Raw genomic sequence first — 17,841 nt, forward strand, 5'->3', positions numbered from 1 at the left:
ACCCTTTACACGCCACTGTACTAAGCGTGCTTGGTAAGCGCACAATATGCGCACGACTACTCAATTTACAAGTTCTACTCCCTGACTGCATCGCATAGAATCGATTCCCACAATGCGTGGGATCTGCCGGATTTCTTTTAAGGTAATCAGTTTGAGGACAAAAGTCTAATGTACGAAATCAATGCGCAGAGAAAAAGTGTGTGAATGCAACGATGGGCTCGAGATGCTAATTCGCTATTAGCACTTTAAGCCCACTTGCTTTCGTTCAGCTGAATCCGAAACGACTGAAAATAATTGAGCGACTTAGACAATTTTCAAGATCTGAGATTAACTAATAATGACGCAGTAGATTTCATGACTACGAAGTATTAAAAATAACTAATAACAACTCGGCAACTCTGTGAATGAGGTAGGTGAGATGAATATCTTGGTCAAGTCATGCAGGTACTTATGGGTACTTAAGTGCTACGTAGCACGAGCGGCCCGATCATAGCGCACCTGATAGATAACGTGCCATGAAGATTCAGGAATTGTAAGTTATTTCACTAAAGAATGTCTCTTAAGATATTTTGTTATCATGCCGTCCAGTGACTAGGCATTTGAATGCGATTGAATTGCTTAGTGCATCAGACGCATAAGAATTGCTGTTTCGTACCGGCGCCGAAGTTCGAGATCGAAAGTTCCCCAGCCGGAGAGGGAGCCTGGGAGAGGGGCGCTTCCCTCCTCCGCAGGGATAAATGGGATCGGCTCCTCCATCCTGTCATGCGTGTCTGGGACCCCGCAGGCTGCGGTTCATGAGACGGCTGCTGCTGCTGGCCGCCCTAGCGGCGGCCGTACATTTGGACGCGGGCTCACTCACGGTTCTTGACAGCTGGTGGCCGGCTCAATCGGTGCTACTCCGGCAAGTGTCGGACGGCCGCCGCCTGCTTCGTGCCGTGCTCCGCAACAACCGTATCACCGAGTGCGAGCTGCAGCGTGACGCCCAGGCGTTGGGGCGCTTCTATCAAGAGGTCGGCGCGCACTTGCAGTGCAGAGGAAATGCAACGGACCCGTGCAACGGCGTGCACCTGCACCATCTACGGTCGCTGCTCGAATGGCGTCGCCTGAGGCGCGCCTGTACCGGGTTTCAGAGGCGACGTTCGAGGCGTCGCAGAGATCTGCTCATGTACCCGGGCACCAATTGGTGCGGCTCGGGAAGTTCGGCGCGAAAGCTACACGAGCTGGGGCCCAACTCGCGGGCGGACCGCTGCTGCCGCGAGCATGACCACTGCCCTTTCACCATCGAGGCATTCCGGAGGAGGTTTCACTTGTTCAACTACAGGCTGCACACGCTCAGTCACTGTGAATGCGATGAGAGGTCAGTGCACGAGGTTCCACCTGTTCTGCTACGCTGTCACTGTGAATGCAATAACAGGTCAATGTCCCACGAATTCCGTGCGCATTCCAAGACCTTATGTCAAAGATCTCGCGACTGCCCTTTGCGACCGCCTTTGACAATGTGGGGTTGTTTATGTGCATGCACCCATAGACAGCGTCCCCTTTTCCTTATTTATCCCTTTAATTCATTGCCCAAGCGCGGGACAGTCAGCCGTACTATTTCCAGGCTAGCATATTTACAATTTTCTGTGGGCAGTCCCTTTCTTCAAACTACTGATGGATGCTGCAAGTAAAAATGAGCTGAAATTTTACGAGCATCATTAGGACGCGTAAGTAGTGGCGAAGGCAAAGTAATTATTCAGTGCTTGCGGAGTGCCAAAAACGGTGATTCGTGATTTTTTTCGTCTTACAAACTGTGGTCATAGAAATTGAGATGGCAGTGATGGTACTGGCCATCCAACATGAAGGAATAGGTTCTCGCGATATCACAAAATTAGCTCGAATAGATGAATGCAAAAATAAAATAAAATAACCTAGAAGTTTCTTTGGGAGTTGTCCAAGTGATGCGTAAGCGTAGAGTTTTATCTTAGGTTGCGGCCTTTCATAGAACGTCTAGTGACATAATGCAGCGCTAAAAAAACACACCAGAAAGTAAGGAACACAAACCGACGGGACTGTTCTTACTTTGTAGTGTGTGTTTTTTTAGCGCTGCATTATGTCACTCAGCAAGCACCAACTCGCCCAACAACACGTCCTTCTGCAGCATGTTCCTTACTTTGTGGTGTGTGTTTTTTAGCGCTGCATTATGTCACTCAGCGAGCACCAACTCGCCCATCAACACGTCCTTCTCCATAGAAGGTCATTTCCGGGAGGCATCTACATGGTATATTACCTCTTCCTAGCGCTCGTCAGCATCTGAAACGGCCCCACAGAAGGCGAATCACGCGACCACAGGAACGCGAGCTTGTCATTAAATTCCCCGAAATTCTAAATTTCTCCTGTCTGCACGACTATCCATATCGGCTTGAGGTCTTGTTCTACAGAAGGTTTTGATTCGACCTCCATAGAAAGCCTCCAGAGAAAGTATTCTTTTAAATGCGAAGCATTTCTTAGCGAACTTCTGCGACTTTGAGCATATCTATCTATCTATCTATCTATCTATCTATCTATCTATCTATCTATCTATCTATCTATCTATCTATCTATCTATCTATCTATCTATCTATCTATCTATCTATCTATCTATCTATCTATCTATCTATCTATCTATCTATCTATCTATCTATCTATCTATCTATCTATCTATCTATCTATCTATCTATCCGCCTACGACTTCGTGCTCTCCTGGACGTTTCGTTAATGGGACGTATACGAAATTGGTATGCCATTACATGACTGTATGACGAACGGCATGATTTACATGCCATGGACTTGGTGCTTTTGTGGCCGTTTCGTTAACTTGATTTGTGGGTCATTTCAAGTCAACTGTCCCAGCCTTGACGCTCGACCATCTGCGATTTGAATGAAAAAAAAATAGAGGACTATCTATCCAAAGCAAGAAGTCCTCCGGCAAAATATTTTTGGCGAAATGAAGTCTTCAGTGCCGCAAACCGCATGTGAAGTTTTTCGGAAAGCTCGAAACTGTGGCTCATAATTTATTTATTTATTTATTTTAAAATACATCACAGAGCTTCCAAAGAAGCACTGAGCGAGGGGGGTACAGAGCAGTGAGTAACGAAAAACTAAGCACGCGGTTTCGCTGTTTACTAACACAGGCCCTGGACCGCTTCCGGTTTTGTGCGCTGGTGTAGGCTAGCAGAATTGGAGGGGAATAAAAGCCTTGGCGAGTAGCCCGTAGAGTTCCAACACTTTTCTCCCTGTGTCTAGCAAAATATTTGAATTAAATATTCTTCTAAGCTACACACAACATTAAAAGAGTTAGTCCTTAACTACAAGCGCCTTTCTTTTATGTGTAAGTGGAAAAAGAGTATTCCCTTACTCTGACAAAACTTTAAAAAACGCTTTACGCTTCGGTGTTGCAGAATAATAAATGAGGTGACCAGAAGTTCCTTGGGGTACACCACGTGCTCCTCCTATCGCAATCTTGAAACCGTCTATACAAAAGCACAATACAGGCCAAAAGCAGTAAAGCATTTTCAAGCAGTTGTATTAAGGTGTCTGTTTAGTTGCTCACGAAAAAGATTACGGTCAGTGTTTATAACAATTGCTTCGGGAAGATCATTCCACAGTGCAATGGCGCGTGGTGGTTCAGATGAATTAAAAGCTTGAGCCCTTCCAAAACCAGGCCTAGTGCTTAGGCTGTTGTGTAAACGTCGTGAAGTACGCGTTGGGATGTGAATGGGTCATTGACGAGGCAGCGCGTTTTCAAAAAATATCTTCTTCCTAAATTAGGCTAGGACAAAATTTTGCCTACAAAACGATTGTAGGCTTTTAATTTAAAATACGTTTCACGGACGTTTACGCTTTCGTGGGATTTTATGCGGCCCTAAAGGAGGAGGAGGAGGAAAGGAAAAACGGAAGGACAGGGAGGTTAGCCAGTTCTCAGACCGGCTGGCTATCCTGTGCTTGGGAAAGGGAAAGGGGGAGTGAAAGATGATAGAAAGGAGATGTTACAAAAAAGGAAGAGAGAAAAAAATCACAGCATATCCACGGAGTGAATGATGATGAGTGGGCGAAGCTGCGGAGGTTCATCGGTAAACCGTGCATCTTCCGTGAATTCTGCCCAGTACATCATCACCGACGTGAGATCGGGCGCGTTTATACTAAAGGTTCGATGAGTTATGACGACTTGCAGCTCACTTTAATTTTACATGTACGCTGTGAATTTTCATTGTTTAGAAAACCATTGCTTTAGAAAACATCTGGCGTCTTTCGTTAAGCAGCTGGCGTCTTTTCGTTTTGCTTTAGAAACATATGGCGTTCTTTCGTTTTGCTTTTAGAAAACATCTGGCGTTTTTCGTTGGTTTATTTCATCAATCAACGGCGTTTTGAACAAAATGTTTATTTTTCAATCACGCACAGGAGAAATCTCACCAGGCACTACCTTGGAGGTAAACAATGGCTGCTAATGGGAATGAGAGACAGAAGAAGTCGGCTTTTAGCTAACACTTACAATTCTACTTCTACTAACGTTTCCTACTGGAACATGCCAATGGCTGCTAATGGGGAATGAGAGACAGAAGAATTCGGCTTTTAGTTAACGCGCACGCTGCGAATTTTTTATTGTTCAACAACGCACAGGAAAAAATAACAGCATATCCATGGAGTGAATGATGATGAGTGGGCGAAGCTGCTGAGGTTCATCGGTAAACCGTGAATCTTCCGTGAATTCTGCCCAGTACATCATCACCGACGTGAGATCGGGCGCGTTTATATTAAAGGTTCGATGAGTTATGCCGACTTGCAGCTCACTTTAATTTTACATGTACGCTGTGAATTTTCATTGTTTAGAAAACCATTGCTTTAGATAACATCTGGCGTCTTTCGTTAAGCAGCTGGCGGCTTTTCGTTTTGCTTTAGAAACATCTGGCGTTCTTTCGTTTTGCTTTTACAAAACATCTGGCGTCTTTCGTTGGTTTATGTCATCAATCAACGGCGTTTTGAACAAAATTTTTATTGTTTAATCACGCACAGGAGAAATCTCACCAGGCACTACCTTGGAGGTAAACAATGGCTGCTAATGGGAATGAGAGACAGAAGAAGTCGGCTTTTAGCTAACACTTACACTTCTACTTCTACTAACGTTTCCTACTGGAACATGCCAATGGCTGCTAATGGGGAATGAGAGACAGAAGAATTCGGCTTTTAGTTAACCCGCACGCTGCGAATTTTTTATTGTTCAACAACGCACAGGAAAAATCTCCCACCGGCACCACCTTGGAGGTCAAAGCGTAAGGCTGGTTACGCACTACGACTACTACGACTACGACTACGAGGGACGAACGGGTGCCGCCTTAAGGAGCTTCGCCCCTAAAAAGAACAATAATACGATAAACGACACTGCTTAAAGAGGCCCTGCAACATCTTTCTTATTTATATTGGAATAGTCTCATTATTGACGTATGACTCTTCACGAGTCATATGCCGCAAAAATTTTTCGAATCCGTCAAGTCTAAGTGGTGTTACCAAATTATAGAGATCACGTTCCGCAGCTTTCTCCCTCCACTCAACGCCGCGAGCGCGCGGAAAGCTGCGCGGGGCGTGAAGGGAGCGAGGACGGAGGTGCGAGGAGGCGCCGAAGGGTTACGTCAGCGCCGGCGGCATTTTTTTTTTCTTCATTTTTTTTCTCTCTGGCGTCTCGGCGCAACCACGTGGTCTGTGGCGCCACTTCCGGTCGGCTTGCGTGGTCGTCGTCGAGCGGAGCCCATCGCACCGTGTATCGCGCGTGCTTGAAAATTGCGAGTCGGTTTGGTAATGTTCGGTGTGCACCTCGAACTGCCGTAGTGTTTTCATCGCTCTGCCAATCATGGACGCAAACCTGCGTGCGCGTTTGGAACGAATGACAGCTGAGATGGGTTTCGACCATGGTGTAAGAATATTCAGGTGTTGACACTGCGCGCGCCTAAGCGGCCAGAAAATGTTCGGTCGTCGGTCTGTTGAGCGGTGCGCCATCTAATGGCTTGAGGCGGAGAGCGCACGCGAGTAGCCGAATCACGGTGGTGCTGCGTCATCGCCGCCGCGCTCGCCGTGCCCTCTCCTGTTGCTCTCTCGATTTCGCCCCTCGACGCCGCTTGGCGGATGCACATTATCCAGCAAAATGGCACTGAAAAATTACACCATCTCCCGCTAAAGGGGACCATGAGGCGATGCGAAGCCGGAGCACTTGCACGATCGCGTTCCGTTGGTGTTCGTTGGGCATGCTACCGACCTCGTGTCGTGGAACGCGAAGAGGGACGCTACGCGCGTCGTGTCTTCCATCTAGCCTGGCCGTTAAAGGGCGAGCAGGGAACACGGTCGACAGGCGGGCGAGAGGGGGGCAGCGTAGGAGAGGAGAGAGAAGCGGAAGGGACGCGCATGTGCTCGAGCTCATCGCGGCGTTGTGCAGGAGAGAATTTCGGCATGTCTAGCCCGCGTTTCAGAGGAATAGTGGAAAGGGGGATGGGAGAGGGGGAGGGGAGAGGGATAGAGGAGAGGGAAAGTGGAGAGGGGAACGGGAGGGGGTGAGTGGAGAGGGGAAATGGGAGAGGGGTAGAGGGGAAGGGGAATGGTGAGGGGGAGTGGAGAGGAGGTATGTGGAGAGGGTATGCGCATGCGCAGTGAGGGTGGTCACGCCGCACACCACCACCACCACCGGATTGAGCTCGACCTTAAGATACTTCGCATCTAAAAATGCACGTTATCAGCAGCATGCGCGTTGCTATGGAGACGACTGTCCCGCTTTTCGTAGCGCCCTCCAAGACGGCCCAGATGAAACTGCAAGTCATCTGATAAGAACCCGAACATTATCTGGACGCGCGTGGATTGCGGCTTCCCATGCGTTGGGGGAGGAGTGTCATCACCTGAGTATATTCTTACACCGTGTTTTCGACCCACACTCCGATACACCGCCTCGTCGCACTGCTCGCGCTTGAATCGTATTCAACACGGCAAAGCTGCGTGCACCCTTCTCCCAGTGGCGGTACTTCGATGCTGTTTGCTCTTCGAATGCGGGCGCGCAGCGAGTGCGGGCTGACAACAAAGAACTAAAGACTAGAAGAAAAGATCGTGGGGCATCGGGTCGGCGCGGACCCATCCCCTGGCTGTCTGCAGCTACCGTGAAAATGCGAGTCTGCTTGGTTGCTGTGTCGCGGTTTCTCGGGAACGTGAGACTACGGGGAGGATACGCCGAGGTACGGCTCGATGACATACTGAACAGACAGCGAACGGGACTCTCGCCATACAGCGAACACAGGTATCCTAAACTAGCCGGCGCCAGCATTGTTATCGGAGAAATGCTGCACCGCTGCCTCGGTCGGTCGTGAGAACGTGCCGACGATGCAGTTTCCAGCTGACGAGGCAACACTCGAACGGCTGCCACTCTCAACGGCAACCGGCGATGGTCAAAAGCACAGAAATATTCATGATTTCGGCACTGCGCATGGTGAAGAAAACGCAACTACGCAACTACGAGCAGACGAGCTGTCGGTGAGACCGGAAGTGCTAATATTAATGTCTGTTCGGTGTTTTAACGGCATAACACAATATAAACATACATATTATCTACTTATTGAACTCAAAATTAACAACGAAGGTAATAATCAGGGTGTTATCGTGATTATAACATCAGCCAATGGTGGAACTGCCGACAATCGCGTCATATATTGCGGGCTAATACATCATTTGTCGAGAGAAGATGGAGCGATTTTCAGTTGATTTTGAGAATTTATTGTAAATTCCAGGCTGCTCGCTTCGCTATAATATTTGGCTCGCGTGTTCTAGGGAGCCTCGACTGCCGATTGGCAGCGCTTTTTGACCCTGCTCAAAAATTGTTGCAGGGCCCCTTTAAAGTCTGTATCTGAGACTAGTTGTGCGCAAAAAGCGCAACAACGCTCTCAAAGCTTTGCGTGCCGAGGAGGGGTTCGGCCAGTGCCCTAAGAGCTTTTCCTCCGACAATGAGCGACTGCCAAGTCTATCCAACACTTTGGACACTTTTGAAACTTTGGTGCACTGAAGCGAGGACACTCACAGAGAAGAGGGGCGATTGTCTCCTCGCAGCTACAGTAATCACATGTCGGGCTGCTGGCCATCCCAATTCGAAATGAGTAGGTCTTCGTGAAAGCCACCCTGAGCTGCAGGCGGCACAGGAGCGTCTCCTCAGCTCTAGTTATTCCCGACGGAAGATGGAGCCTTAAATATGGACAATATGACCCATATTGGAGATTTTCTCATGGAAAGGTGACGTTCAGTGAAATGTCATATTTTGTGTTAACTGATCGGCTGGAAGTTTTACTGCAGCCAAAAAATAGTCTGAGAGGTATGTGGCGTGAAGTGGTGTGTACAGCTGGCGACGAAGTTGCAAAAAGTTCATTTTCGCACATGTTTAGTCGTAAATTTAACATTGAGGTGTTACTAGTAAAATTATGCTATATAGCGCATTTACTAGCTACATTAGTACTCGACTGACTGAGAAAGTTTTATCAAATTACTTTTTCTTTTAAGCAAGAAAAATATTTTTGAAGATGTGTTCTGCCGGTGCGTGTTCTTGCTCGTGTTTTGTCTTCGCAGCTACGCGTCTCGCGGTAAGTACAACCTACTTGGGCGCCATGTTCGCCACGGAACAGCTAGACAACATAATCATTTTTGCCTGTCCTTATTTGAATACTTTACTACCGAGTATTGGCCTGTGTCAACGAGAAATGCCAACCCCGCTAGAGCGAATTTAACCACATGCAGCTGTCCACTGAAGGCCGGTATAGTACGCAACAGCGGGAATTGACACCGATGCGTACAACACCCCGTTGCATGCGCAAAGATTTAAAAGTTGGAAAAGAAACAGATTAGTTGCTTTAACACAGCGGATAAGTTGCACTTATGAACCAACAGAATCGTATATAAGTGATGAGTACATTTATAAGTGAATCGTACGTAAGTGCTGATGTTGGAAAAGTGACCGTGAAATGGCGCAAAAGTACAACATGTATTTCATATTACAGCAACAGACATTTTTCTTAATCGTAGTGTTCTTCCCAACTTTAAATCATTGCGCGGGCAACTGGGTGTTGCTTTTGCGGTTTTGTTGGTTTTGCGGGACGTGTTTGTACAACGAACATAAATGACAGGTGGTAACATGACAATCATGTCATGCATGTCATGTAGGGCATGCTTTAGATGCCACGCTCATGGCGCGCTCGCGGCTGGTTGGCTAGCTTGATATACACCAAAAGTGGAATGGCGCGCGACGTCGCTGTAATACGAACATAAATGACAGGTTGTAAAACGACAGTCATGAAATGCATTTCATGTACAGCATGATTTGCATGCTACGCTCATGCTGCGTTCGCGGCTGGTTCGCTAGTTTGATATGCACCAAAACTGGTACTGCGTGACGTGATTGTATGACCAACATAAATGGCAGGTCGTTTCATGACACGGATGTCATCTAGGGCATGATTTGCATGCCACGCTCATGGCACGCTCGTGGCCGTTTCGCTAGCTTAAAGGGGCCCTGCAACCCCTTTCTGAGTTATATTGGTATAGTCTCATTGTTGACGTATGACTCACGAGTCATATGCCGCAAAAATTTTTCGAATCCGTCAAGTCTAAGTGGTGTTACCAAATTATAGAAATCACGTTCTGCAGCTTTCTCCCTCTGCTCAACGCCGCCAGCGCGCGGAAAGCTGCGCGGGGCGTGTACGGAGGGAGCGCGGAGATGCGAGGCTCCGCCCAAGAGTTAGTCAGCGCCGGCGGAATTTTTACAGCGAAAGCTGTTATGAGATCATTTCACCGGCCGTTTTTGGCGCCGTAGTTGTCCGCCGCCGCCGCCGCCGCCGGTGTCCGTAACCAGTATCGCTCGAAATAAGAAAAAAAAAACGAAATAAGAAAAAAATTCCAGGATGGAACGAGGTTCGAACCTGGGCCCTCTGCGTGGGAGCCCAGTATGCAACCTCTGAGCCATGCCCGTGCTTTTTTTTTTCTTTCATGGTATTTATTACAAATGTGTGTAACTAGCATACATAGCGAACAAAATATTCAAGGCGGTCTCTACCAGCGTACAAGCGTTACACAGAAGTCCTAAAAGGGTATTAAAGCTATACATTTCATGAACAGTGGATACCAGTCCGGTTGAAACTCTAATTGTTTGTAAAAGTATTTTAGCTGAAGAGCCATTTGAATGAGATGCAACCGCGATGATACCATGGGTTCCGCATGTCTGTCTAACATGCGAGTTTTCCATAAACTGTGCATACCCATTAATAATAGCATGTCAACAGGAATAGAATGGCTTTTGCGTGGCATGAGATAACGTATGCTATACGAATTTAAATCGAGTTGTTTTTTAAAAGCCCTTTGTAGAACGTCCCAGAAGAGTATGGCATCTTTACAGCTGATGAAGCAATGTTCTATAGTTTCCGGAACTTCACAGAGGCGACAGTGCTTAAAACTGCTTTGCAAAGAGATCCTATACAGGCTTCATGTCGGGAAAGAACCACATTAGCATATGCAATATAGCGTGGAAGAAGAGTAAAATAAGCACCAAGCGTCGCACAACGCGAATTCTGTAACCAGGCGTCACACAATGTGAATTGCGCAACGAGTAGGTTGTTGAATGCTTCCAACCCATTACAAAAGGCTCTGCCATAATTCGTCATCGTCAACAGGCACAGCATCAACAAAGTGCGCATAATGCCTTACATGCGTTTAGCGGGTACCAACGATCTCCGTAGAATGACGACAAATGGCACAGTGCCTGCTGCCCTACTTCTCAAAAATTACATTGATTTACAGCGTAGTGGGTTCCTCGCAAGTGCACTTGTATTGGTTGCCAAGGAAGCCCATAAGCGCATGATCCACTTCCTCGGGGTCTCAGTAAAATTACAATGATTTATAGCGTAGTGGGTTCCTCGCAAGTGCACTGGTGGCCAAGGAAGACCATAGGCGCGTGATCCATTTCCTAGGGGTCTCAGTAAAGTTCTTCGCCCCCCCCCCCCCCTCGAGTCTTTCGCCCACGTCAACGTATGTTATACAGCATGACGGGGGGAGAGAAATAGCGACCGGGCGTCACCCAATGCAAATTACATAACTGGTGGGCCGTTTAAAGATTCCAACCCATTACGAAGGGCTGAGCCATAATTCTTCATCGACATCAGTCGTCGCGTCAACAAAGTGCACATAGTGCCTTACAGACGTGTAGCTGGTGCCTCGCTTCTCCGCAGAATGACGAATAATGGCTTAGTAGGTGCTTCCCAACTTCACAAAAATTGTGATTTATGGCGTAGTGGGTACCTTTCTAGTGTACTTGTATTGAACCCCCAAAAGTGCTTAACGGGCTCTAGAAACGCCGCTCTTCCAGCTTTCGCTGTGACTGTGCTGCGGTTTCAGCGCAGGCCTGGCGTTTTTTTTCTTTATTTTTTTTTCTCTCTGGCGTCTCGGCGCAACCACGTGGTCTGTGGCGCCACTTCCGGTCAGCTTGCGTGGTCCTCGTCGAGCGCAACCCATCGCACCGTGTATCGCGCGTGCTTGAAAACTGCGAGTCAGTTTGGTAATGTTGGGCGTGCACCTCGAACTGCCGTAGTGTTTTCATCGCTCTGCCAACCATGGACGCAAACCTGCGTGCGCGTTTGGAACGAATGACAGCTGAGATGGGTTTTGACCCATACTCCGATACACCGCCTCATCGCACTGCTCGCGCTTGAATCGTATTCAACACGGCAAAGCTGCGTGCACCCTTCTCCCAGTGGGGGTACTGGATTGACTGCATTTTAGCCGGTGGGTGGGCACTTCGATGCTGTTTGCTCTTCGAATGCGGGCGCGCAGCGAGTGCGGGCTGACAACAAAGAACTAAAGACTAGAAGAAAGGATCGTGGGGCATCGGGCCGGCGCGGACCCATCCCCCGGCTGTCTGCAGGTACCGTGAAAATGCGAGAGTGCTTGGTTGCTTTGTCGCGGTTTCTCGGGAACGTGAGACTACGGGCAGGATACGCCGAGGTACGGATCGATGATATACTGAACAGACAGTGAACGGGCTCTCGCCATACAGCAAACACAGGTATCCTAAACTAGCCGGCGCCAGCATTCTTATCGGAGAAATGCTGCACCCCTGCCTCGGTAGGTCGTGAGAACGTGCCGACGATGCAGTTTCCAGCTGACGAGGCAACACTCGAACGGCTGCCACTCTCAACGGCAACCGGCGATGGTCAAAAGCAAAGAACTATTCACGATTTCGGCACTGCGCATGGTCAAGAAGACGCAACCACGCAACTACGAGCAGACGAGCTATCGGTGAGAGCGGAAGTGCTAATATTAATGTTTGTTCAGTGTTTTAACGGCATAACACAATATAAACACACACATTATCGACTTATTGAACTCAAAATTCACAACGAAGGTAATAATGAGGGTGGTATCATGATTTTAACATCAGCCAATGGTGGAACTGCCGATAATCGCGTCATATTTTGTGGACTAATACATTATTTGTCGAGAGAAGAGGCAGCTATTTTTAATTGACTTTGAGAATTTATTGTAAATTCCAGGCCGCGCGCTTCGCTATAATATTTGGCTCGCGTATTCTCGGGAGCCTCGACTACCGATAGGCAGCGCTTTTTGACCATGCTCAAAAGGTGTTGCAGGGCCCCTTTAATATGCGCCAATATTGATATTCCGCGTCGTGTCTGTACGATGAGCATAAACGACAGGACCTAACGTGCAAATCGTGACATGCATATCATCTACGGCATGATTTACATGACACTGCCTTGTGCACTTCCGGCTGTTGTGTTAACTGAATGTATACCAAAATTGGTATGGTATGACTTGAGTGCGTGACGAACATAAACGACAGGTCATGCATTGTAAGTATCAGAACATACGTTTCATTGGCATGGTGTATACCATATTGTACATGCACGCATGCATGCATGGAAAACATGCGATATATAGTGGACAAGATGTCATGATATGAATGACTTAATTTGCCTCAAAGATAAACAAGGCTTCATTTCAAAATGTTAACAGCGCAAGAACGATTAAGAAGGGACGAGACAACAAAGGTAAAGAGCGCTGACTTCCAACTAGTCTTTATTTCGATAAGAAGTGCATATATACATGGCAAGGTGCATATATAGATGTCTCGTCCCTTCCTAATCGTTCTTGCGCTGTTAACATGTTGAAATGAATCCACACCAACTTGCCCAAGCGTCAACCCTTTATAAACAAGGCGCTGCATGCAGCTGTTTGCTGGCTGTCTCGCATTACATCGATTCCCACAGTACGTGGGATCTGCCGAATTTTTCTTACGTCTGTCTTGCACAATGCATCAAAATAATTCAATAAACAAAGTGTATGACTATTAGCCATAATAAATCACCTGTTACATTCAATTATAAAATGGCGGGCTCTGATATAACTCGAACAGACTCTATAAAATATTTGGGTGTAACTATCACAAGTAATCTAAAATGGAACGCTCATATTGAAAACACATGCACAAAAGCATTTAAAACACTCGGGTTTCTGCGAAGGCAATTGGCTGCGGCTCCTGCATCCATTAAGTTAGCTGCCTATAAAACTCTAGTGCGCCCCATCCTTGAATATGGCAGTATAGTTTGGAACCCCCACCAGGTATACCTCACAGATAGATTGGAAAGAATCCAAAACAAGGCACTACGCTTTATTTTTTCAAAGTATTCCCGTTATGATAGTGTCACTGCTCTTCGAAATGCCGCAGGAATTCCTACACTAGCCTGTCGGCGGCGGGTGGCAGCGGTGAAATTTCTTTTCTTGCAATATAATGATCACCTAAACATAGATAAACACGAGCACTTGAAACCACCGCATCGTCACTCCCGTAGAATGTGCCATGATAAGCACATCAGGCAATACGCCACACGCTGCGACACATTCAAATTTTCATTCTTTCCGGCTTCCATTGAAATATGGAACGCGTTGCCCCAGAAAATTATTGGCATGAACAGCGTAGACAGCTTTGTGGAAAGGGTAGAAGAATATTTTTGTACACTATAGCATAGCGGTATTTTTTGTACAATCTTTTTCTTCTCCTGATTACGTGGTTTATGCATTGTTTGTTGTTTTGGTTGTCGTTATTAATGTCTTCTTTGATTTATTGTGCATTCTTCTCCTGATTACGAGGTTTATGCATTGTTTGTTGTTTGGTTGTCGTTATTAATGTCTTCTTTGATTTATTGTGCATTGTACTTCTATGTGTACCTTTCGACCCACTCCCTGTAATGGCCTGAGAAAGGCTGACAGTATTTGACAAATAAATAAATAAAATAAAATATGGTTCAGATATATTGTGAGCGTTGACTGTGTAGTTCATCATCTGCACTTGTGCATACAAATCATCGTGATCATCATCATCGGGTTAGCTCGCCGGTGTTCGGTTTTTGGTTCGCGTGCCTTTGCTGTAAATACAACAATCGTTTCGCCGTACCTGACGTCGTCTCACAAGTGGTGGAGCGTGCTGTGATTCCCTCGTCCTCTTGCTCTACCGGTCACCCCTGGAGCTCCGGTCTGGTCGACGGCTGTGCTTGCCAACAAGATCCATGGCATAAAACGACGCATCTCTTGCCGTCTCTGCCGCGCCCGCTCAGTCTGCTGGGCCTCAGTACACCCGTGAGTACCTCGCACCGAGACCATCCAGTATTTACCGGCCTTCGCAGTGAGGACGTAGAAGAATGGCTGGACAATTAGGACAGAACCAGTGCTTGCAATTACTGGGACGAGCCACACAAGCTGCGCTATGTTTCCTTTTACCTCAAGGAGGTCGCGAAGACGTGGTACCGTAACCACGAAAGCGACTTTCCTGATTGGTCAGCATTCACGGTGCAGCTGCGTCAGATATTCGGCACGTCCGCAGGACGCTCTGAGGTAGCGAAATAGAAGCTCGCTACTCGCATCCAGGGGCCTGACGAATCGTATACGTCATACATTGAAGACGTTCTGGCTCTCTGCCGCCGTGCCCAAAGTGACATGTCGGAGGCCGATCGCATTTGTCATGTACTGAAAGGCATCAACTCTATCGCCTTCCATGCTCTTGTCATGCAGAACCCAACTTCAGTTCAGGACATCATTACAACGTGCCAACGCCTGGACGCATTCCACTCAATGCGCCTTCCACACGCCTCCTGTGACTCGCCTTACTGGAGAACATGAACTGCGCGCTCTCATCGCACCATCGTGATGGAGGAACTTCACGGCCTTGTTCCTGGCAGCACAGCTACTTCATCTGTCCGCTCTCCTCCTTCTAATCTGCGGGACATCATCAAGGAGGAACTGGCGTTAATGACGAGTGTCGCACGCGCCCCGTCTCCTGCGCCCTTCTATGCGCCTTCATATGCCGAAGTTGCATCACGGCCTTCAGTGTCAACTCCACCTGCGCCTGCGGACCTCGCATACGACCACTTGGCCGTGATGGCAGCCAAGACACCAGCACAACAGCACTCCGATCCCTGGCGCCCTGCACGCCCCATCTATTTCTACTGTGGCATACGAGGACATATCTCCCGCTTTTGCCGCCGGCGTCAGCAATATGAACGACGAGGATATTCTTTCTACGAGAGAGACTTTACTCCGAGGTCCGATCCCTACGGTCCGCGACCCTTCGTTCCCTCATCACCCCGCTCGCCTTCTCCTTCTTTCTCCCACGGCGACCCTCGTCCGTCCCGCTCACCCCGCCGTCGTTCACAGTCGCCCTTCTGCCACACTTCTTCGCCCCTACGGTCTGCCCTGACACCTCTCGACAACCACTCGGAGAACTAGAAGCTGCAGTTTTTGGAGGGGAAACTACTTGTCGTCTAAATACAATAATTCCTCCTGCGCGCCTTGCAAATTTACTGACTGTATGTGTGCAAGGTATTTTGTTGGACGCCCTTATAGACACTGGTGCCGCTATCTCGGTCATTAATCGCGAATTATGCCGCCGTCTACCAAAAGATGTTGGTCCGGTGTTATGTGGCGCTAATGAGGATCCAATTTACACTATTGGACAGTGCACTGTTCGTGTTTTGATTGACGGAATTCGCCATCATGTTCAGCTTGCTGTACTTTCTTCGTGTGCTCACCCAGCACCTCCTCAATTTTTTCAGTGCCTGGGCGAACGCTCTCCTCGGGCCGTCGAGCGTGCGCTACGCGTCCGCTCGCCGCTGCCGCGTGGTGGCACTATGCAAGTTGACTACGGAAAGCTGGCGCTGAACGGTCGCGCGTATCACGAAGCTCACGAATTCGTGTTTGCATCCCAGTTTAATTGCATTTGTGCTTCTTGCAGGCTTTCACAGGTACAGGGGGATGGAAATAAACGAGAACATAGCGGCGCGCTGTTTTCATCATGCTCTAATCGTGGTGGCAATAAAAAGATGCTAGATGGCCTTTTATTGTGTCATGGATGACGTCGTCTTTTCATCAATCATCCAGGCTATAACCACTTCAAATAAATGCGAAACAGAAAAGAATGTAGATGCCGCATGTTAGCGTGTCTTTGCATCCCCGCTGTACGTATTCCGCAGGCAGTCTGTCAGGCCGTGCTGCCGATTCGATACTTGCACTCGAGTTTGATTGTATTCGCGTTTGATTTTCTATTTCAGGCTATTGCAACCGCCCCAATGCCTTAGTATGTCATACGGTTGTGTTCCGTTCTGCAAATGGAACTGAAAGAAATCCCGATTGTCTTTTTTTTTATTTCCCTTTATTGATAAAGATGAAACGAAAAATCTCACAGGATCCCTTATGCATTCATCTAAGATGACTGAAAGGCGAAGGCCATCTTCTTCTTTTTCTTCCAGTCAATGTATTGAACACTTCCTGCCTCCCTTCGAGATATTTTGCGCCTAACGTGGTTTTCGTACAGCCTCAAGGATCGGAAGCAGTGCACGTTTTCTGCACATCAGCGGAGGCGTGCACTGCCTCCGTGATCGGCCCATTTTGACCAAGCAAAGATGTAATATGACGATGTCACGATGATGTCACAAAATGTTATGATCTGTGACGTCATCGCGTAATTATTTTTTGGATCACTCGTGCTGACCCCGCCGACCGTCAATTTTCGCGTTTGAAGAGGCATCTAAGGCTTTCGCCTTAATACTCTGTTCGGCTGTCGTTTCATGAAATTCCAGCTGCCGCTGGTGTTCGGTAGAGGTGGCTTGCAGTAATTAGACTGGATAATTGGTCTCCTAATATACCTTCAAACTACACTAGGATATGCAGCCGTCGTTTACGACGCGAAGATTTCATAGAATATAAGAAGCGGCGGCTTAAGGAAGATGCAGTAGCGTCACCCTTTGCAGACTACCCTTCACGTTTGCAGCCCAAGGTAACAACTTAACCAAGCATGACAAGTATCCCTAAACGCGACCGTGTTGCGTCCGAACAGTCAACGAATGCATGTAGTACCAGTGGCAACGCTGCCTCGCGATCGCCGCCATGTGCATGCAGCGCTGACATTAGGTCCCGAAGCTGAAGAATCGGAGCCCATGGACACCACATGCGCTACCAGCGAAACAACCGACAATCATTATGCGCAGTGTCACAAGAAGTGAGTGCAAAGGCTGAGCAGGCTGCCCCATGCGACAAAAGCGTCCAGGTCGACAGCCATTCGGCCTCTACACTTTGCTCACTACCGAAAAGGGCAAATGAAAGAGAAAAGAAAGATACCTGAGGAGCCAGATACTGAGGCTACAACAATCCGTCGACAAATACAAAGACGAGCTCAAGCAACTGGCAACAGGCCGCGCCATTTTCCGCGCCTTTCACATTGGCTCGAGTTGATAGTCGGCACTTCACTGGAGAAAA

General features: G+C 47.9%; 1 protein-coding gene across 1 annotated transcript in view; it reads left to right on the forward strand.

Moving 5' to 3' along the window:
- Positions 1–777: 777 nt before the first annotated feature.
- LOC119389286 (acidic phospholipase A2 PA4) overlaps positions 778–17,841 on the forward strand; it is a 199,604-nt gene continuing 182,540 nt past the window's right edge. Inside the window, exon 1 of the mRNA XM_037656487.2 lies at positions 778–1,357. Within this exon, the coding sequence (XP_037512415.1) occupies positions 795–1,357 (563 nt within the window). The 5' untranslated portion in view covers positions 778–794. The remainder of the gene's footprint in view (positions 1,358–17,841) is intronic.

The sequence above is a fragment of the Rhipicephalus sanguineus genome, chromosome 4, assembly GCF_013339695.2.
Source record: "Rhipicephalus sanguineus isolate Rsan-2018 chromosome 4, BIME_Rsan_1.4, whole genome shotgun sequence".
Taxonomy (NCBI): Eukaryota; Metazoa; Arthropoda; class Arachnida; order Ixodida; family Ixodidae; genus Rhipicephalus; species Rhipicephalus sanguineus.